The 22,596-nt window shown below is 40.4% G+C and overlaps 1 protein-coding gene across 1 annotated transcript in view; it reads left to right on the top strand.

Moving 5' to 3' along the window:
• PTPRJ (protein tyrosine phosphatase receptor type J) overlaps window positions 1–22,596 on the top strand; it is a 157,395-nt gene that overhangs the window by 131,784 nt on the left and 3,015 nt on the right. The window contains exons 8-24 of the mRNA XM_051966657.1: window positions 40–297; window positions 886–1,152; window positions 2,737–3,006; window positions 4,726–5,022; window positions 6,631–6,762; window positions 7,444–7,657; window positions 8,361–8,485; window positions 10,967–11,054; window positions 12,028–12,069; window positions 14,028–14,036; window positions 14,135–14,222; window positions 15,577–15,667; window positions 16,758–16,831; window positions 16,950–17,084; window positions 19,786–19,905; window positions 20,709–20,869; window positions 21,266–21,401. Of these exons, the coding sequence (XP_051822617.1) occupies window positions 40–297; window positions 886–1,152; window positions 2,737–3,006; window positions 4,726–5,022; window positions 6,631–6,762; window positions 7,444–7,657; window positions 8,361–8,485; window positions 10,967–11,054; window positions 12,028–12,069; window positions 14,028–14,036; window positions 14,135–14,222; window positions 15,577–15,667; window positions 16,758–16,831; window positions 16,950–17,084; window positions 19,786–19,905; window positions 20,709–20,869; window positions 21,266–21,401 (2,507 nt within the window). The remainder of the gene's footprint in view (window positions 1–39; window positions 298–885; window positions 1,153–2,736; window positions 3,007–4,725; window positions 5,023–6,630; window positions 6,763–7,443; window positions 7,658–8,360; window positions 8,486–10,966; window positions 11,055–12,027; window positions 12,070–14,027; window positions 14,037–14,134; window positions 14,223–15,576; window positions 15,668–16,757; window positions 16,832–16,949; window positions 17,085–19,785; window positions 19,906–20,708; window positions 20,870–21,265; window positions 21,402–22,596) is intronic.

The following is a 22,596-nucleotide window of genomic DNA, read 5'->3' on the forward strand; positions in this document are numbered from 1 at the left end:
GACTCTTTCTGACCTATGACTCTTCTTTCCTGCCCACAGCACCCCATCCGGTCTCTGACTTTCGAGTACAGAATTTCAACACCACTAGCATTAGCTTAGCTTGGAGCAGCGAGGGCTTCGCCTTCAGGATCCTTGTTAAAGACCTCACACATCATTTGTTCTCCAGAAATGAGACACACCAAGAAAAACAGCTTGTAGTTACAGACTTAATACCTGGGACACTCTATAGTTTTGAAATATTTCCTCAAGCACTGGATGGAAGGGAAGGAGTCTCTCGAAAACTGGAACAAACAACTGGTGAGTTTACTGTTTTATTTCTTTATTAAGGCGTAGCTATGCTTTGGAACTTAAATGCATCCAGGATTCAAGATTTCATTATTGTAGGTCCTCCCTGTATCACTGTCTTAGTAAATAATCTTTATGTGATGCTTGTCCTTTGAGGAAAAAATTTGTTGATGACTTCTCAGGGTTAGCTTTCTCTGAGAGTAACTTGGCAGGTCCCCAGAATCTGGCTTAAAGACTTTGAAGTTTGACGTGGCCTGCCAGAGCTCATTGCACCTCCCTCGGAGCCTCTGAGAACCCAGAGTCATCTTTGGTCTGTGATGGGACAATGGTGGAAGGCTCTAGTAAAGAGGATTTGTTAACTGAGGTTCCTGAGAAGAGGTTATTATAGGGAGTATAATTGAAATCACGGGGCAGTTACTATAGTAAGGGAACCACTGGAAAGCCAGTCCAGGAGTCAAGTAGAGGTAGGGTCAAATCCTGTCTATAACACTTCTTGGCTGGCTAAGGGGATGATACTGGTAGTAATTTCTCCCCCCCCACCTCCACCCCATTCATGATCATCTCTGCACTAATTTTATCTTCTCATTTCCTTTTAAATAGAGCCGAATGCTGTTTCCAACATTGAAGTTGTATTTGTTAACACAACTACGATACACTTACAATGGCAGAACAGGGACAATGTATCCCTAGGGTATCGTTATCGTCTCCTGGTAGAAACAAGTGGATCCTGGGTCTTTAACTCTACAACCAGCTTCCTTAATGAGACCATTGGAGGCTTAGAACCTGGTACATGCTATAATGTTACCATCTATCCAGAAGTAGGAAATGGGACGAAAGGGAGTCCAGCGTGGAAAATTGTGTATACAAGTGAGTTTCTCAGATTGTCTTTCTTCATAAATACTTTGATTGAGAACTTCATTATCTTGGGAGGACAAAACTTAGATGGGCTAAACTAGATTTCACCTTGCAAGAGAAGGGTGCGTTTTCAATTCTGCCAACATTCATTAAGCAGTAGGTGCTGGGCCCTAGGCTGCTGAACGCTGGGTTTATAAAGACAAAGGTGGTCCTGTCCTCAAGGAGCTTACAGACTTCTTTTCCTGGGCATGGTGTATGATATCTACTCATAAAAGGTATAATCCTAGGAAAACTGAAGAAGGGAAGCCATTAACAATTGGGGTTTTGGATGGAGGCATCAGGGAAATCTTTGTGAGGATGTCTGAGACATCTGAGCCGAACCTTGAAGGAATATTGAATTCTGAGAGGAAGCAAGGGAGATTTCAGAGTTCATTACAGTCATGGGTGGGCTCAGAGCTAGCGACAGCATGTGTGACTATTTGCAGTGAGAAAGACTGGAAATACAGCCAGAAAAGTGGATAGGAATCAGCCTACGAGGGGCCTTAAAAGCTAGCAGGAGGAAGTCACATTTTATCTTAGAGGCAAGGAAAGGCTTTGGGTCAGAGAGTTATATGGACAGACCTGGTTTTTAGGAGATGGTTTGGTGATTGGATGTGCACATGCACGCACGCGCGCACACACACACACACACACACACACACACACACACACACATCCTATCCCTCTAGCTGAGGAGACTGAGGCAGTGACTATCTTGAGTTTGGGAGTTCTGAACTATAGCAGGAAACTTGAAGAGAGACTGTGAGCAAAAAGACCAGTAAAAGAAGCTATTTTGGTTATCTAGGGAATGTGGTGTAGACCTGAAGCAGGGTAAAAACCAAGTGAATAGAGAGCAAGAGATGAATGAGGGAAAGAGGGGGATTTGGCAACTGATTTGATATGAGAGATGAAGAAGGAAAAACCAAAGATGACTGATGTTACAAACCTGAATGGCTGAGAGAATGTGAGGTCCACAACAGAAATAGGAAATTTTGGAGAAGAGTTTGGTTTTTTGGGGGAGAAGGGAATAAAGTTGATATTTTTCATCCTCAGCATGTTGAAATTCTATAGGACATCCATCTGTAGGACTTTCTGTAGGCAGCTGCTGCCATAAAACTGGAGTTCTAGAGACAGATTAGGGCTGCATCTGCAGTGAGATGATCTCTGAATCCTTAGGAGAGGTAGTAGAGGGTTGAGCAAAGGGAGAGATGCTAGAGAGAGAATAGAACAGAGCCTAAGCTGACTTTCTGAGGGGACATCCATGCTAAGATGGTTGGAGATGGCTGTGATTCAGCAGAGAAGGAACAGGCAGCAGGAAGGGACATCCAAGAGGAGATCTGATCATTGGTATCAAATACTTCAGGGATACTAAATAGAATGAGGACTGAGCACTGAGCCATTGGATCTGGCAGTTGAGAGATCATTGGGCACCTCCAGGGAACTGATTCCCTAGAGGGATGGGTGTGTGTGGGTTTAAGGAAATAGAAAACAAACAAAGAAACAAAACACAAGTGGATTCCATAATACTAGCTAACTAAGTACCTTTTATTTGTCAAGCCCCTAGCCCCGTGTCTGACATCAGTGTTTCAAGCATCAGTACCACAGAGGTTACCTTAAGCTGGCAAGAAACTGACAGTGCCGCCGCTGGCTACACCTATCTCATCCTTGTCGAGGAAGGGTCCTTCACGTTCATCAACCAGACACTGAGGGTCAGAAATGCTACAATCACAGGTCTGAGCCCCGGCACTTCTTATAATGTCACAATCTATTCCCAAGTGGGAGAGGATCTTCTTCGAGGGGAACCTGACCACACATCCTTCTGTACAGGTGAGTTGTTCGAGAAGGTCTTCTCCAAAGTTAATTTCTGTCTGTGTATCTTCCTTGTTGACTTTGTCCATTGGGTAGTCACTCCCATTCTGTTTTCAGAAAATCCCATGTCTTGGATATACTTCCTCCCCTTTTCTGCCTTCCTCTAGCGACCGGGAGAGAAAACCTTGAATACTTTGCATTGGTGACTTTAAGTCTGTCACAGATATTTTATTAATAGTAATAGCACATATAGAAATATCTGTGTATACATACTCACACGCTATATAAACACACACACAATGTAAAAATACATATGCAAAACGTGTTCTAAATTTGTCTCCTCTCCCTCCCTCATCTCTCCCTAAGGCAGCAAGCAATCTGATATAGGTTAAACATATATCATTCTTCTAAACATATCTCCATATTTATAATTTAGTAAGCCTTTATTCATCACTTCTTATGTGTCAAACACTGTATTAGGTAGAAGGATTATAAAGAAAATAAGAAAAAAGAGCCTGTACAGAAACACCATACACAGATACATGGAATATAGATGGAGGCAACCTTAGAAGGGGAGGCATTAGCAGCTAGAGGGACTGGCAGTGACCTGGGGAAATGGTACTCAAGCTAAAGCTTGAAGAACTTTTCAAAAAAGCACCAAACCTTTGGGTTTTGGTTTTTCTGTTCCTCTTTTCCTCTGTCTTCTCAAAAAAAAAAAAATACAATTAGCTAATAGTTTCTCTATTTTTCCTTTCAAAATAGCTCCTAGCTTTATTCATTAAATGTTTTCTTTCAATTTTATTATTTTTTCTTTGATTTAAAAAAATTTTTTTTTGGTCTTAAGTTTTTAAAAATGTGTTGGTTTTTCTAGATTTTTTTTTTTGCTTACCCTCTCAATTTGTTGATTTCTTCTTTCTTTTAAAAAATGGTATTTTATTTTTTCCAATCGCATAAAACCAATTTTTAATATTCATTAAAAAAAATGTTGAAATTTGAACCAAAGTTCCCTGACTCCCAAACCAGGTCTTGTTCCTGGTACTCTGCTGCCTCCTCTGAAGTTAGAGTAATTGTATATTCTCATGTTTTCCAATTGCTACAAGAACTGGTGGTGATAGTCCCATCATAGGACCTCAGACTATATAGCTTCTTTATTGTTTTCATTTTGGGGGCCAAAGTTTAGGAGGATTATTGAAGCCACAGAGCATATACAGGGAAGGAGAGTGAAGGGGCTGGAGACAATGCCATGTAAATTTTGCTCAGAAGAACTGGAAATGGTTGATCTGAGGAGAAAAAGGCAATGAAAACCGGTTCCAAATATTTCATGTGGAAGAGGAAGAAAAGTGCTTTCTCTCAGAAGAAGAACTTGCAACAAGGGATCAAAGTTGCAAAGATGCAGGTCTTGGCTCAATCTGTGCAAAAAGTCCTAAAACTGAGAACTTCCTCAAAGTTGAAGGGAATGCCTCGGGGTAGGGATTGAGTTTTAGCTTACTAGAGGTCTGCAGGCAAATATTGGTTAACCAGAGGTAAATACTGGTTAACCCTAGGTAAATACTGGTTAAACCATTTGTTAGGGATATACTTGAGAGAACTCCTGTCCAGGCCTAGGTTGGAAGAGATTAGAGTGGATAAATTCCTTCTAACTCTATGATTCTGTGTTTGACCAAGCAATTGATAGTCATATTTCTCTGCCCTAAAGTCAGAAATGAAAAGATTCAACATTTTCACTTTTCTTTCTAGATGCTGCATCTGTGGCTTTCCTTGAGTGCAATCCAGTGCCCAAACAACCAATCCTCACTTTACGTTGGCCCTGTCCTCCTGGAGCGAACAGTGGTTTCAGTCTGACCATCCACAGTGGGGAGTGGAGCAAGGAAATAAATCTCCCACCCTGCTATTCAACATATGTGACTGATGACTATAACGGAACCTATGTGGCGTATTTAAATTATTCTACCACCTACAACATCAGTCTTGTCACCCTGTCATGTGGGAAAAAAAGTTTGCCTAAACAGAATATTTCCCAAACTAGCATCACAGGTAGGTTGCAGAAATGTTGTGATGGGAATCTCCTTGGCTTCTCAAGTCTAGAAAAAGTCAATGGCTACGGTTAGCTAAGCTGTTTGTAACTGTTCTCTTCTCCTTACTGCACCCCTTTTCCTAGCTCACCCCACTCACCCCCATCTCCCCAACTTTATTTTTTTCTTGTGTTTTGAAAAACCTGAGGGTCCTTTGAAGGCGTGATGATGATACTGTGGAAAGTCAACTTTCTATAAAATATTGACATAAGAATTCATGACAATTTACTAGTCTGGGGCATAAAGGCTTTAATTTTCTAAGAAAAATAGTTTCTGAGCTGCTTAAAAAAAGTAATTGCTAAGCGTTGTGAGACAGCTGTTGCTGATTTGCATATGAAGGATCATTACTAATTATACATGGCTCACTGCTGGAAACAAGAAGAAAAAGGAGAGGAGAGAACCTATTTTACTCTCTACTCTAACTTGCTGCTAAGAAGAGAGAAGATAAGATAAGGCAAGATATTTCTCTGTATCGTACCTGAGAGGTAGAAAAGAAAAATCCTGCTGAAGAAGAAAAAAGTTCCAAGACTTTTGCTAGTATTAGGATAAGGATTGTTGCCTTTTCCCAGAAGGGTCCAGTACTACTTGAGCTGAAGACATCAGCTGTCACTGGAAATGATGGGTACGATAGTGCGCTCAAGCAAACCCAGATAAGCAAAGGGACCCTTTAGAAGTAGAGCATCAGAAAAGTAGCTGCCTGACAGATTAATTCATATAGTTGAGAGGCTGTGCTTAGCGAAGTATTAATCCCGAACAGCATAGAACAGCTCAGTTTAACAGCAGAAGCATTGTTTAAGAAGAAGCCATGATCACCAAGAAAGTTTTATGAACAGTAAACAAAAAGAAGATGTAGAAATCTATAGTTTAAATTCGTGGGTTGTGAGTTCCCCTGGTCACACACATTTCTTGTGCACGTGCCTTTTTGCTCTGGGACTTCACATGTGTCTATTTTTCTAATGGAAACTTTGTGCACTGGAGAAGTGTGATTTGAATATACGGGTAGAGTGGTTTAAAAATATTTTATGTTTGCTTTTCATTTTCAACAAATGTTTTGGCTAATATGAATTGTCAGTCCCTAGTTTATTAGTGGGGAATACAGCAGTGGGGGCTCATGAGCCATGGTGCTAGAAGCAATAGTTATCCACAAGGATTAATCCATAAAGTTTTGATAGAATTGAGTGTAGCAGCTACCCTTCCTCTGGAGAAACTTCACCTGATAGTATGGAGGCCTATTACAGGGAATCATAACTTTGGGGAGGGAGGATATTTGGCAGCAGCAGTCAAGAAGGAAAGAGAAGCTGCAGAAGGACACTTGGGTGATAACTGTCCTGTGAAGAAGGGCGTTAGCTGACATTTACCTTTGAATAAGTTGGCTTCTTGTTGGAAAGGTTGTGGAAGAGAGGGTTGGAACGGCTGGCTTCCAACTCTGAAATTCTGTAATTCCGTGATGAAACAGCCACCCGGTGTGTGCAGATCTTGAGGTGCCATGGATCACTTGCTAAAGTCAAACGCTGCATCTTAATTTTCTATGATGTTAGCATAGAGGTGACTTTGATTGTTGTTTTTTCAGACCCACCTCCTCCAGATGGATTGCCAAATATTTTCCCCATCAACCACAACTCATTGAAAGTAAAATTTGGCAAGTTTGAGTCAAGCCATGGACCAATAACAGCATATGCGGTCATCCTTACCACAGATGGAAGTAAGGAAGTCTGGTTTGTTATATTGTACCAAATGGTCACTCATGGAACAATAATTCATAATAATACTAATGATGATGATAGCTGACATTGATGTATCTCTTTGCCAGGCACTATGCTAAGTGCTTCACAATTATTATTTCATTTGATCTCCACAATAGCACTGTGAAATAGGTGCCATTATTACCTCCATTTTTTTTTTTTTTGGATTCCAGACTTTAGACAGCCTTGCCTAAAGTATAAATTTAGAACTGGTAGAGACCTTGGGAAGTCATCTGGCTAATCCTTTCCTTTCATAGATGAAGGAACTGAGATTTGGTGAGCTTAAGTATCTTGCCTACAATTACAAGCCATTATATTTCATAGGCAGGCTTTGAATCCAGGTCTTTCTGACTTTCAGCTTTTTATCCACTGTGCCATAGCTTATAGTAAAGAAAAAAAAGGGGGGAAATTCAGTAAAACTATCCACCACAACCTAGAGATCTGATGTAATAGACATCATTCTCCATGGCTGCCGCCATCTTGCCATGGTGAATTTGATTGAGCCCTTCCCTAATCCCAGACCTCATAGTCTGTCCATTTGAATTCAGGTTCAATCGTGGAGATGAATCCCTTGTCTGTCCCTGCTGTCATGTGACTCTGTTGCCTTTTGGAAGGTTTCATTTTGTGCGTTTGCTATTTAGGTGCTAACAAGTCTTCTGCTGACTTCTTAAAATATACCTATGAGGATTTCAAGAAAGGAACCTCCAAGACCTACGTGACTTACCTCATGACAGTGAAGGAGGAAAGAGCCGCTTCCGCTTTGTCTGATGTCTTGAAGTATGAAGTCATTGTAGGAAACGAATCTACCACAGATGGCTATTACAATGGGAAACTGGAACCCCTCAGTTCCTATCGGTAATTCCATTCCATCCATGCATGTTTATTAAATGTTCGCTATATCCTAGGCAGATACAGAGACCATATAAAAACAGCCCTGCCTTCAAGGAGCTTCTGTTCTATAGTTTTCATTCAATTACATCTTAAAACAATTTTTAATATTAAAAAAAAGTTTTGAGTTCCAATTTTTTCCCTGCTTCCTTTCTCTCTCCCCTCCTTGAGATACTAAGTGATCTGATGTAGGTGATACACGTGCAATCAGGTAAAACATTTCCATATTAGTCATTTTGTACAAGAAGACTCAAAGGAAAATAAAGAAGTTAGGAATTCTAAAAGGAGCAGGTGACTAGGGACGTAAGGGACAGCCTGGACAAAAGTACAGAGGTAGGAGAGGGAGATTCAGCTCAGGAAAGAGCAGTGGGTGAATTTGAACTTGACTGTCATATAGTATGTGGAAAGGGGAGGAAGGTGAAGTAAGTCTGAAAGGGTCAGCTGGAGCCCAACCGAGAAGCCCTGGATGTACCAGGCTGAGGGGGCCAAAGAAAGGTGGGTTCAGCCAGGATCCTCCGGCCATTTGGAGAATGCCACAATTCCCCGGGGCTGTCCCTTCTCCAGATTTGCCTCCTCTGTTGCTTAAGCTCAAGGACGTTTTCCTTGCAGAACATCCTTGGGAGTGAATGTTGGTTTGGGTTCAGATGTGCTCTTCTCCCTTCCTCCACAGGGCCTGTATTGCTGGTTTCACCAATATTACCTTTGACAGCCTCCACCCTGGGCTCATTAATGGCACCGAAAGCTATGTCTCATTCAGCTTCTATTCTGATGCAGTCTTATTACCTCAGAATCCAGGTAGAGGGGGTGAAAACAAAACTTCATGTTGTGAAAAAATGACAAATTCTGCTCTGTGTGTGTGTATGTGTGTATGTATGTGTAAAAAAATATATATATATATTTACTTAAAATGTTCACGTATCCATTCAAAAATCCACAATATATTGGATTCTCATGGGGAGAAGGAAAAAGTCTTGTAAGTTGGAATGAGACCTGGCATTGGAGTTTAAGGTCTTGAATTCAAATTCTGATTTTGTCAGTTGTGAGATCTGGGCAAATTATTTAATCTCTTTGGGTCTCAATTTTCTTAACTGTGAAATGGGAGAATTGGACTGGATGATTTTTTTTTTAATAACTTTTTATTGACAGAACCCATGCCAGGGTAATTTTTTACAACATTATCCCTTGTACTCACTTCTGTTCCGATTTTTCTCCTCCTTCCCTCCACCCCCTCCCCCAGATGGCAAGCAGTCCTTTACATGTTAAATAGGTTACAGTATATCCTAGATACAATATATGTGTGCAGAACCGAACAGTTCTCTTGTTGCATAGGGAGAATTGGATTCAGAAGGTAGAAATAACCCGAGAAGAAAAACAAAAATGCAAGCAGTTTACATTCGTTTCCCAGTGTTCTTTCTTTGGGTGTAGCTGCTTCTGTCCATCATTGATCAGTTGAAACTGAGTTAGATCTTCTCTTTGTCGAAGAGATCCACTTCCATCAGAATACATCCTTATACAGTATCGTTGTTGAGATATATAATTATCTCCTGGTTCTGCTCATTTCACTCAGCGTCAGTTCATGTAAGTCTCGCCAGTTCTCTCTGTATTCATCCTGCTGGTCATTTCTTACAGAACAAAAATATTCCATAACATTCATATACCACAATTTCCCCAGCCATTCTCCAATGGATGGGCATCCATTCATTTTCCAGCTTCTAGCCACTACAAACAGGGCTGCCACAAACATTTTGGCACATACAGGTCCCTTTCCCTTCTTTAGTATCTCTTTGGTGTATAAGCCCAGTAGAGACACTGCTGGATCAAAGGGTATGCACAATTTGATAACTTTTTGAGCATAGTTCCAAATTGCTCTCCAGAATGGCTGGATGTGTTGGACTGGATGTTTCTTAAGGCTGCTCCCAGCTCTAAATGTGTGATTCCTACTTTGGAAAGTTCTGGATGCCCCCTTTTCTCCCCACCCAGATTCGACATGCATTAGCATTATTCATCTAGCATTATGGGAGTTAAAGAGCCTTCAGACATTTCCTGGCTCAGCTACATCCCATTTACTAGGTGAGGAAACAGAGTGTTTCTGTTACTTGTCGGGGTCACAAAAACAATAAAAGGCAGAACCAGGTCTGGACCCCAGAGTTTCTGATCGCAGAGATGGCATTTTCCCCCCTGCAGTATTTCATGGTTTATGATATTGTCCCACTACATCTCCAAGATCAAGCCGAATATTTCTAACATGGTTACTGATGACAAGAAGGATTATTTCTGATAAACATTTTGATTCACAACACCGTGAATCACGTACCTGTATATTATTGTACCCATTTTGTGGATGAGGATCCTGAAGTGCTGAGAGATTGAGTCAGTTTGTCTTCTTTGGCAGAAGCAAGATTCAGAGTCATCCGTTGAGTCAAAGTCTGTCCCTTGTTAATAATTACAGCTGAATAGTTAGGACAGGGCACTGGGTCAAGTGCCAGATGTGACCTCTGACACTAATTATGTGACTGGGCAAGTCATGCTCTGACTCGTTTCCTTATTTGTAGAATGGGGCTAATAAGAGCACCCATCTCCCAAGACTGTTGGAAAGATAAACTCGGATAATATCACACTTTACAAACTTTAACGTGCCCTGCTCTTCTTAGTTACTTTTATTATTATTCTTATCAGTAGCATTATATTATCATTTTTGTTATTCGTATTGGTATCGTTAGCCATTGATAAAGCACTTTACATAAATGTCTCATTTATTCCTCATTTTGAAGTAACCTAACCTGGTTTCTAAATGGGAAAACTGAGGTACAGGATATTTAAGTGACTTGCTGCAAGGCCACCCAGCTGGCCAGTGACATTGAAGGACGATTTGAATGCGGGTTCTTCCCGACTCCACATCCATCTTTTTCTCCATCACCCGGCAGTGGATCCTTGGGATATAATGCTGCAGCATCTAAAATGATGGAGACGCCAATTCTAGGATCTTGGGATCAGAATATAGAACCTGAAGGGTCCAATACCGGACCAGAGAGGCTGACCTGAACTGTCCACTGTCACTGCAGTGCCCATCAGAGGTGGAATTTGAACTCAGGTCCTTTGACTCCAAAGCTTCCAGGGCTTTGTCCATTGCTCGTTTTTTTTTTGAGGTGCCGCTAGGGTGTGTGTGGGGTGTCTGTGATTTGCTCCTTTGTCCACCACAGTGGGGCTTCCTGGGCTCCTGGGCTCTCAGTCTTCATCCTGGAGAGCTGACTCGTCTCTCGTTTGGTTTTCCCACAGCTGTTATCTGCGGTGCTGTGTTTGGGTGTATCTTTGGTGCCCTGGTAATCGTGGCTGTTGGAGGCTTTATTTTCTGGAGAAGGAAAAGGTGACTCTTGTTCATCTGCTTTGTGCAAGCTCTGTCCCTCAGCTAGCATAGCCCGGGGCATCACTACTTACTCTGGAGCTTTACCCTTCATGCTCTCAGGCTTTCTGGAAAATGGCCCTTCTGCTCTGTCACTAGCAATGGCCTGGAGATCAGGCTCTGTCTTTCTGCCAAGGCCAGGTCACCAGTGCCGCCCCTGGTCCCGTTGTCAAAGGCACTCTCTCGGCTCCTGCTTGGGGAACCCTCTGCCAAAAGCATATGGGAATGGGGGCAGCAATTGGGAGAGAGGAGCCTAGGAATTAAGTTTCCTAAGCCAGAGCTCTGAACCCTTGGACACGGGACTCCCAATTATTTCATTTTCTAAGTGTCATAGGAAAGAAATCATGACAAATTTCTCAGTTGAGGAGTTACATAGCCCCATGGAGAGAGCCAGCCTTGTAAGGAAGTAAGGAGAAAGGAAGCCCTGTGTTCTAATATCACCTTCCACACACACACAGGCTTTTTGACTGTAGGCAGTGGCTAAACTTCCCAGTGTTCTCGGCAACTTTCTAAGACTGAGTTGCCAAGCTGCAACATTGGACAGAGCGACCCCCTGGGAGTTCCTTAGGTCCAAACCGCAGGGAGTTCTTTGGTTGGCATATTAAATAAGAAGACATTTTTTCAGACTTTGGATTTTACAACCCCTTGGATACAGTAAAGTATAAAGTCTGGTCCCCCAAACTGATCCATTGACACAATGTCTATTGAAACTGTTTTTGGTTTTCTGAGGGATTTTAATTATTATTTGTCAACTTTAAGTCATTAGGATCCGCAGACTTACCAAGCTTTGCCAAAGTTTCCCTTATAGGAATTCAGGCCCAGAGGACAAATAGCTGTGTTCAAATATAGAAAAGAGACAGGAGACTTTTGTTGGTTGAATTACTTTGTGTGTCCGTTGAAGTAATGGGTCTCTTTTTCTCCTTTTCTTTGGAAACAGGAAAGATGCGAAGAACAGTGATGTGTCCTTTTCTCAAATTAAGTGAGTTGATACAAAGCTTTGTTTTTTAAATCTAAGAGCCTTATAACCCCCTTTCCTCTCCCCTCAATTCATACATGTAGTTGTGGTCTTTCGAAGGACAGTCCCAGTGTATTATTTTATGTTTTAGCTCTGAGAAGTTTCCTTTTCAAATAACTAATGAAGTTAAAGCATTTCAATTTTGATGGAAAGAGAGCCAGACTTAGAATGGAGAAGACCTGAATCTGTCTGCGCCATTGAGACAGACTGGCTTTGTGATTCTGGGCAAGTCATTTCAGTGTCTAATGTACCTTTGAACTACAGATAAGCAACTTGTCTGTCTGTATGGAGGAAGGGAGTTCCCACACTAGGAGTTTCCTACAGTTTTCTATCATGAAATCATAGATCTATCCCACCCTTGCCATCAACCATCCCCCTTCCTTTCCTCTCAGCAACAAATGGAAGCTCCCTGCCTGGCGTTGGTCTGAGCATCAATGTGGGTTTTGTGGCAGTGGCTCATTGAAATCTGAGACAGGGTGGTACATGGCAGTACAAAGAGTCTTTGGACATCAAGAGACTTGTATTCGAGTCCTGACTTTTCTGGGTACTATGGGCCAGTCACTAATCTCTCTGGGCGAGTTTTCTCATGTGTCCAAGAAGAGGTGTGGATTAGATTACTCCCTTTGATGAAAGGATCATCTCTTCTGCCTGAAGAGTAGAGATGATTTATTATATGCATGCTCCCCTCCACCACAAGGAAAACAGCTAGCTCACAATATCCAGAGGCCGTGGATTGGGTTTCAGGCTGCTAGACCTTGAACTCAAAGATGGCGTTTCCTTTGGGCAGGGAAGAGTCAGGTGGTAAGAAGCCTGGGTCAGCTGGGAGATGTGAGAGCTCCAAACCAGGTGGGGAGCTGGGACTTCTCAGGGTCATGGTTCTTGAAGGCCTTAGCTTGCTGTGAGCACAGGGATCATCTCTTTCCTCTGGGTGAGCACTGCCAGCCCCCTTGGAAACCTCTGCCCATGTTTCTCCTCTTGTTTTTCAATCTGAAATTCACTGCCCCTCTGCTTGGCTCTTTTGAAACTCTGGCCAAGAGCACTTTCTATGAAATTCCTTATTTTGCAGATGAAGAAATAATAACTAATAATATCAACAAGAAGGCTCCCATTTAGAGGGTACTATAAAGTTTACAAAGCCTTTATCTTATTGAAGGGAGGAGCTATGGTTACTATTACTGTGAGGGAGGGACTAAAACTACCTTCATTATCTTCTCCGTATTTTACAAATGAGGAAGGTGAGATCTTAGAAAAAAAGGGAAGGGAGTGACTTGCCCAAGATCACACAGCTAGTAAGTGGTAATGATCCAAAATTTAGATCCAAGACTTTTGATTCTGTCTGGTGCTTTTTCTCTACGTCGGTGCTTCTTACAGATGGAGCCCTTATAGCCAAGGAATTTTTAGTCTTATTTCTTGAGTTTTGTTGTTATATACATATACTTCGTTATGTGCGTATTTATATTTTACATAAATAAGCTATAGATACAGAAAGTCTTAGTGGAGTTATAAGCTCTAATAGCTGAAAATTGAACTGAGCCTTTTGAGATATCTTTTACGTGTTAGTTTTTGTATTTTACATGTGTATACATATAAATATAAACACATCTGGAATTTATGTGGAATATCTATATTTAGTATATGTATATAGAGAATATGAATATGTAGAATATACATATATAGACATAAACATAGATACAGTTATGACACATATAGACAATATAGAATATATGTAAAATATGTATAGAATACACATATGTATATAAAATATAAACATTATACATAAAATATAGACTATAGAAAATATTAATTATTCTTTACAGAATAAACATAATTTACTAATTTAAAGAGTTATACTTGAAGATTTTTTGTCTCTAAAAAAACAATCGATTTCTAATTATTTTTTCCTTCCTTCCTCTATGGTGAAGACCTAAAAAGTAAGTAAATTCTCAATATTTCCCTAGTTCATGTCTTTGGTTTATACTTAGGTGACCCAGAAGCTAAGGCACTTCTAATGATTCCTTGTCCATTTCAGATCCAAGATTATTAAAGTGGAGAATTTCGAATCCTACTTTAAGAAACAGCAGGCTGACTCCAACTGTGGTTTCGCTGAAGAGTATGAAGTATGTATCTCTGAGGAGTCACATATGATATTGAAGGCCTTTTATTTTTTTATTTTGAATTTAGAAGAAAGCCCCCCACTTTGGTGGTAGAGAGAAGCTTTGGCTGTTCAGATGAGGTGCCCCTCTTAGAATGGAGAGGGCTGAAGTTACCAGATTGTCTCCCAAAAGGAGACATTCAATCACCCACCGACTAGAGTAGTAATGGGAAGGCCTTTTCTTTCACAGTTATATAGGTACATATATAAATATGTATAGATAATATACATGGAATATATGTATATAGAGAATATAAATATATGTAGAATATATGTATATATATATAAATAATATAAACATTATATATATATTTAATAGACTGTATAGAATATAGTTAGTCTAAGCCTAGAAACCTACCCCTGTCACTCTTCCTCTCTTGTGACAAGACCTTCTTCTCTTAGCCTTGGGTTGTTTATCTATGAAATGAGTGGGTTGACTGCTTTGTCTACTAAGATCCATTACAGCTGCCAGTTCTCTAAGTCTCAGAATTTGAAATGAATATTCAGGTTGAATATTGTCACTCTTGTCACTCTGTGAAGATTTTTCAGAAGTGGAAGTTAAGATTGAGTCTCACTCAAGTCAGTAGAATATCCGTCAGGATTTCGGTCTCATAGATCTGTGCCTGGTTTGTGCTAGGGCATTCTTCTACTTCTCCATGCCCTACTACATGGTCCTTAAGGTGCCAGAACCAACCCTCCCCCCTCCCCCCACCTGAAGCATCATTTGGTGCTGCTTACATGTCAGATTTATGATCCCTCCCTGAGCTCATCATTTAAAGTCTTGCTGTTTTGGTGCTTCCAGTCAGTCCCTGTGCTTCGCCAATGTGGCAACCCAAGATCCCCTCTGACATGGTGAGGGATGGAGGCAATCTTATAATAGGAAATCAACAGGCACAGTAAAGCTGGAAGCATTAAAATAAAATAATATAAATAAATATTCATTTAATTAATTAATTTAATAAATATTTATAAAAAAATAAAATAAATAAAACAAAGCTAGAAGCTCCTGGAAGGAGCTTTTGGGATCAATCCAAATCAACCATTTTACAGATGTTAAAACTGAAGCCTAAATAAGATAGATTACCTGCTCAGGCTCATATGTACTAAATGTCATGGATGGAACTCCAATCCAGGGCCTCTGACTCCAAATGTAGTAGGCTCCTTCAGCACATCAAACCTTTTCTTCTTATTTTGCCCCCAGTGAGGCAGTTCCTGGATACTTAGAAGCCTGTGATAGTGAAGTGATGTTGCCTCTAAGGATTATGTGGAAGTTCCTGCTTTGGGATATATCCTTGAATATTTACTCTCTTGTTTTATAGGATCTAAAACTCATTGGTGTGAATCAACCGAAATTTGCAGCTGAGATTCCGGAAAATAGAGGAAAGAACCGCTATAATAACGTCCTACCGTGTACGTGCTTTCCTTTGTTTAATTGAAAATATACTGGCAGTTTCTGCCAGTCTTTTGCATCCATAATAGTACTCGTAGACTCATGTTGTTGTAATACAAGAAGTTTGATCAACTCTGTCATCCAACAACAAAAACAATAACAACAACTAGCATTTACTCTTTAAATTCTTTATAGTTTCCAAAGCACCTTGTATATATTTTGTCATTTGGTCAGGAACCTTGTGCAGTATTATCCCCATTTTACAGATGAGGGACCTGAGGTTGAGAGAGATTAAGTGATTTGCTCAGCATCACAAAGCCTAAGTGTCTAGGCTAGAATTATCAATTCAAGTTTTGTAATTGCAAGTTCAACACTGTCCATGGTACCAACTTACTGTGCAATCATCTCTTTTGTGAATTATCCAATAATTCAATCCAAACCAAAAACTGAAACTGAAAGGACCTTCCTTCACAGGAGATTAAAGGGGAGTGGGACTTGAGGTGATAGATGTATTTTTTTCTGGGTATGAGTATTCTTGGGTAGATCCAACTTTCAGGGACCTCAGTTTCTTCAGCTGTAAAAATGAGGAAGTTGGGACTAGAGAACCTGTGAAGTCCCTTCTCTCTGAGTTCATAAACTGCAGAAAGGCTCCAAAGAAAGAAACTTTGCTTGGAAGTAGGGTTATCTCAGTGGAAGGAATAGGCCCATTCCTCTCCCAATGCTGGACGTCTTTGAGTGCTGACTGAATATTTATTGCTTTGGACGGTTGTCATGAGGTTAGGTACCTCAGCTACATAATCCAACTCAAAGACCCTGCTGCTTTTGGAACTTTTAATCATTAAACTCTTTGAATGAAGGCTGAGGTGGTGATGGAGAGGGTGTTCAAGACTGACCTAGGCTTTGGGGAGACCCTTCTAGCTCTGTGAGCCAGAGTTGCTTTATGTTAATTAGTGATTATTGAAAGTGACATAATAGTATAGATGCATTTTTCCTTGAGGAAATTGTGGTTGTCTTCCCCTCTTCTAAATACCGTGCACTGTCAAGACTAATTATGTACAAATTTCCTGGAATAATGCTTCTGTGATAACCAATTTTTTTCTGACATACCAGATGACATTTCCCGTGTGAAACTTTCCATTCAAACACAAGTGACTGATGACTACATTAATGCCAATTATATGCCGGTAAGTACCCAAGGTTGGGATGATACCATTTCTTTCTTACTGTCCAAACTTTCAGAACCTTTCCTCATGGCATTTACATCTAGAAAATGAATCCCTTTGCTTTTTTTTTTCTCTTTAGGGCTATTACTCTAAGAAGGACTTTATTGCCACTCAAGGACCCTTACCTAATACGCTAAAAGACTTTTGGCGTATGGTCTGGGAGAAAAATATTTATTCTATTGTTATGTTGACCAAATGTGTTGAACAGGGAAGGGTAAGTATCTCTGAACAAAAAATCAACATTCTCTCTCTTACGATTTCAAAAATTATTTTAAAAAGTTTTTCTTAGATAAGAGGAAGGCAAAAATTGAACTTTACCATTACTTCCAACAATAGAAGTATCTTGCTCTTATAGATAGATTTTTATTTTTTAGTAGATTTTAGATTTTAAGATTATTTTAGATAGATTTAAATTTAAATTTTTAATTTTTTTTTCAATTAGGTCAAATCACCAAGCATTTATCAAGGGTCTACCATATGTCAGGCATTGTGCTAAATCCTGGAGATTAAAAAAAAAAAAGCTAGATACAGTCCCACAGGAACTCTTAATCTAATGGAGGAGACAACATGTGAACAAAGATAAGATATGTATAGGATAAATGGGAAATAATCAAGAAAGGGAACTAACTAGCTCCCAGGGAGGTTGGGGAAAGACTTCTTGCCGAAGGTGGAATTTTAAGTAGAATTTAGAAGAAGGCAGAAAAACCAGTAGGCAGAGAAAAGGAGGGAAAATTCCAGGCCTGGGGGGCAATCAGCAAAAATGCTCAGAGTTGGGAATAAAACACTTATTTTCCCCCCTTCCGATTTCTCTTCACCCGTCACCAAAAAAACAGTAAGAAAAAAAAATCCTCATAACAATTATGTATAATTCAGCAAGGCATGTTGTTTCATTGGCCTTGAGCAACAATGTATGTATCAGTCTATATTTTGAATCTGTTACTTTTCCCTTGGATAGTGAATATTATGCTTCCTTATCACTACTCCGGAGTTGTGGTTTGTTACTGTATTGATCAAAATTCTAAAGTCTTTCAAAAATTATTTTTCTTTACAGCTGTTATTGCACATATTTTTCTCTTGGTTCTGTTCACTTTGCTTTCTATCACTTCATACAAGTTTTCCCAGTTTTCTCTGAAACTGTTTTGTCATTTCTTATTGTATGATGATATTCCCTTATACTTGTATACCATAAGTTGGATAGCCAGCTCCCACTAATTGACTTCATTTATCCCCCACTACAGCTTAAGTAACAACTTGAAAAAAAAATCCAACAACCAACTTATCTCCTAGGATTAATCTAGGTTACAATGGCACCTTCTTACGCTTTAATACCCTAGTCTATATCTTTCTACTGATTACTTCATAGGAAGATCCACCCAATATGTTCAACTTAGTACTTGGTTCAATAATTTTTTTTGAATAAGCTCAGTAAAATTCATGGAAGATGTCTCATAGACTGATTTACTGATGTGACCCACAAATACATATTAATGAATGTATATTTATGGGAGGTTATATTCCAGAAGGGAATGATTAGAAAAGAAACCTGGAATCTTTTTCTAGATAGCAAGCAGAATTCTGCTAGGTATACTTTTTTTTCCTCTTATTCCATTAAAATAAATTCATTATTTTTAGGGTTGTTTTTACATCATAGTGATTTTTCAATATACTCCTTCCTCTAGATTGAATGAATAAATGAAAACAAATTAGTTAATCATATACATTGTGTCCTGGGTATATAAATACAAAAGCAAAGATATATCTTTTCCTCTAAGAGCTTACATTTTATAGACAGAGGGAGACAGCACACCTAGAGGAGTGGTGGCTAGAGAGGGGCACTTGAACCCAGAAGTTACAGAAATGATGAGTTGGGAAATGGGGAGTCCATTGCCACACCTTTTGCCAGACCAATGGAAGAGTTGATTTGATCACATGTCCAGAATCGGAGTGGGTAGGGGTTGAAAGGGTCGTAAAGGGATAAAGTGGTTGGTGGAACTGTCAAAGAAATGACTGGGGCTGTCAGCAATGAACTGAAGCGTACTTGGGATCATCAATCAGGGACCATAGGCATTAACTTCAGGATGCTGAATATTCCCTTGTAACAAAGAAGAACAGGTAAAACCTACCTTCAAAGCAATAAGTTTGCCCATTTATATTCTCTCTCTTTGGTTTCCTTCTTTCTTTTCGAGAAAAGAGAGATATTTGTTACCTCTTGTTCTCTAGAATCAAGGCTGTTTATTTTCTTACAAAGATGTTTGTGAGCTCTCCCTAAACAGCTTCTAAGAAAATATCATTGTATTCCCAGAAAGCAATTTTGTTTTTGCCCTTTGAACCAGTAGAGTCCAATTAAGAGAGAATCTTCAACTTTATTTTCCCCCAGCGATGGAAGTGGTTGGTTTGGACTCTATGAAGCTTGTTTTTTTAAAACTTTTGTTAATAGACTTACCAGCTGGACCATCTGGATGGTCTTGATAATTTTCCATCTCGGGGGTGGGTTCTGGTGGTCTTGGAGCTGAATTTCTTCATTTTCTCAGTTCCACCCACTACTTGCCATCTCCACCACCTTCTAAGGCACTAAAATAGTTGGACTTCTGCAGCTATTTTTAATTGATTTAAAAATCAACATTGACTTCATGCTGAGTGTGGTGTCGAGAGCCTTGAATGAGGGTTTCTTTGTCCATTTGTCATTTTATCTGGGACAGTCTTGTCAAAAACTATCTTCCGATTTTGGTCATTGGTTGAAGCTTTTGATGTTGTGGTGAGTTTGGGGTGTTCACTCTGAAGTAGGCCCCCTGTACCCCAAGAGACAGTCACCTCTCTGTCCTGGATCCCCTGTTTTTTTTTTTTTTTTACCCCCAGTGCTGTGTCTTCTTTTCACATAATAAATGATGATTGGATTGATTCTGTATTCTTTTTAGACCAAATGTGAGGAATACTGGCCTTCCAAACAAACTCAGAATTATGGGGATATAACTGTCGCCATGACATCAGAAATCATTCTTCCAGAGTGGACGATAAGGGATTTCACAGTGAAAAATGTGAGTAAGAGGTGAAGGGAAGAGGGTCCTAGAAGTTCTGGGGGGGGCCTGAGAAGGCTTCGTCCAATAATTTACAAGCAGGGATCCCCTTTATGTTGTTTCTGCCAAGTGGTCACACAGATGCTGCTGGAAAAGCACAAGGTGCCCTTGGGTAAAGACTCCTTGGCTTTTGGTATTGCTTGTCGGGTGATAGATTAAAGATAGAATGTTTTCTTGGAGTGTGGAGGAGACTTCTTTGTCTTCCCCAAACAAAAGAATCTCCTGGAAAACAAACTAACTAGAAAATATTTTTTTTTTGTAAAAATCTTGATATTAATTGCTATTTTATCACCTGAGTGATTGTCCCAGTGTACTTTTTTTTTTTTCCCCTGAGGCAATTGGGGTTAAGTGACTTGCTCAGGGTCATACAGCTAGTGCATTCTTGAAGGCTTTGAGTTATTCTATAATATTTTTAGAATTCTATTTTTAAAATTATTATATTATTATAATTTTATTATTCTATTATCTATTATTATAGAATAGTAATTCTATAATAAAACAAATCTCTTTTGGCAGTGAGTGTTTCTTCACTGGAATACTCTCAACACTGATAAAAGCACTAGCCTACATCCTAAAACCTTCCCTCCCAGCAGAAAATAGTAAAATCCATGACTATTTAGTTTGTTATCAGCTAGTTGTAATTGGCATTCATAGTGTGAGTTCAGCAGCATTTTAGCAGGGACAGGCCAAGCTTCCTGCTCTCCCTGGGAATCCTTCTCCCTTCTGGCCTGCCATCTTTCTCCATTGCTTCTTTTGCTTGGCAGAACAAGACCAGCGAGAGCCACCCCCTGCGTCAGTTCCATTTTACGTCCTGGCCTGATCACGGCGTGCCGGACACCACAGACCTGCTCATCAACTTCCGATACCTGGTCAATGATTACATGAAGCAGAGCCCTCCGGAGTCCCCCGTGCTGGTTCACTGCAGGTACGGTAGCCCGTCCCGTGCTCCTTCCAAGAGGCGTTTTGTACAATGGGTCTCTAAATCGGAAAGGACCCTCTGGGCCTTCTAGGACCCCTCATAGAAATCGAGGGCACTAAAATAAACGGGCTGAACTAGAGCATCAAACTAGAGGTGTGTGCTGTGTGTGTGTACATGTACACAGAAATTTTCATGCTTCTGCAAAGGATTTCAGCTGAATTCAATTCAATTCATTCAACAGATTTTTGTTTGCTTGACTCTAGAGTGGGCGCACTTTCCGCTGTCCTGGGGATGTGATAGGAACAAAGGGCAGAGTTCTCTAGGAAAGCTGAGTGTAGGTCCCTGAGACAGAGCTCTCATTATATGGGAATGTGACCCGAATGTGTCCCTTCTGTCTTCCAGCGCCGGAGTCGGCAGGACCGGGACCTTCATTGCCATAGACAGACTCATCCATCAGATGGAGAATGAGAATGCTGTAGATGTGTATGGGATTGTGTACGACCTCCGCCTGCATCGACCTCTGATGGTGCAAACGGAGGTATGGCCGAATACGGTACCCATAAGCCAAAGGGGAGGAGGGGAGCAGGAACGAGATGCTGTCCGCTTGTTCAAACATTGATCTCGACGTCCCTTTTGGAACCACGAGTGGTAGCCGAGAGACCGCTGTCCTGATTTATCCCGGCTGAGGAAAAAAGTTCCTCACCTGGTCCCTCTACAGCATCTGTCATAGAGCAAATGCTTAAAAATGGTCCCTTGACTTGTGTGCTTGAAATTCAGGATACCTGAATAGCTGGGCAATAGCAGTAAAGCCAGGGGTTAAGTTTATGCTGCATGGATTGGTCGGATTATGTTCATTTCTGTTCACTGAACACTTAGCGTCAGTAAGCATTTATTAAGCAACAACTGTGTGTCAGGCCCTGTGCTAAGTGCTCGAGATACAAAGAAAGGCTAAAAACAAAAAACAAAAAAACCTCCATTCCCTGCCCCCAGAACTCATATTTTGCAAAATCTTAAGGCAATAGTACCACAAGATCACAAAAAGGAAAAATGAAAACTGTCCTCCCGGACAGGGCTTCTTTACCGTGCTGAATTGGTTGGTTTGCTTTTAGTATTTTGACAACTATGTCAATATTACTGATTTCCTTTCTAAGCCTGTGGAGATTGTTTTACGTATTTAAAAATGTGATTCTGAAAGTGGATCCATGGGCTCTTCCAAGCTACCAGAGGGGTCCTTGATGCACAAAGAGGTTTGAGAACCCCTGATGAAGTTGAAGGGTTGATTTGAACCCAATTATTTGATGAAATAATATATTAATGCTCCCGTGGGATTTCAGTAGTGTGCCCAGAAGCATCGGCTCCATGTTGGCAGTGTGCAACTGGATGGATGCTTGGGAGCTATAGCAAGACCATTGGATTTGGGCTTTTCCATGGGCTTCTTTCAGAGTCACTTCCATGAAGACTTGTCATTTCCATGTGAAAGTTCTTTCTCCTCAAGGTTTTCTAATTACAATAACAACAGCAGTAATAGTAAGCGTATCATGGTTTAATATTTGCAAAATGCTTTCCATTTATCTTTTTGGATCCTCACAACCATCATCTGAAGTAGTTGTTGTTATTATTCCTGTCTTGCAGAAGCCCTGGGGGTCCACAGATAAAAACCTTATCCTCTCCTTCAAGGAGCCTCCATTCTCTTGAGGACACACATGGGTACAATTATAGTGAGTGAATGTGTA

Source organism: Antechinus flavipes, chromosome 6 (assembly GCF_016432865.1).
Source record: "Antechinus flavipes isolate AdamAnt ecotype Samford, QLD, Australia chromosome 6, AdamAnt_v2, whole genome shotgun sequence".
Classification (NCBI taxonomy): Eukaryota; Metazoa; Chordata; class Mammalia; order Dasyuromorphia; family Dasyuridae; genus Antechinus; species Antechinus flavipes.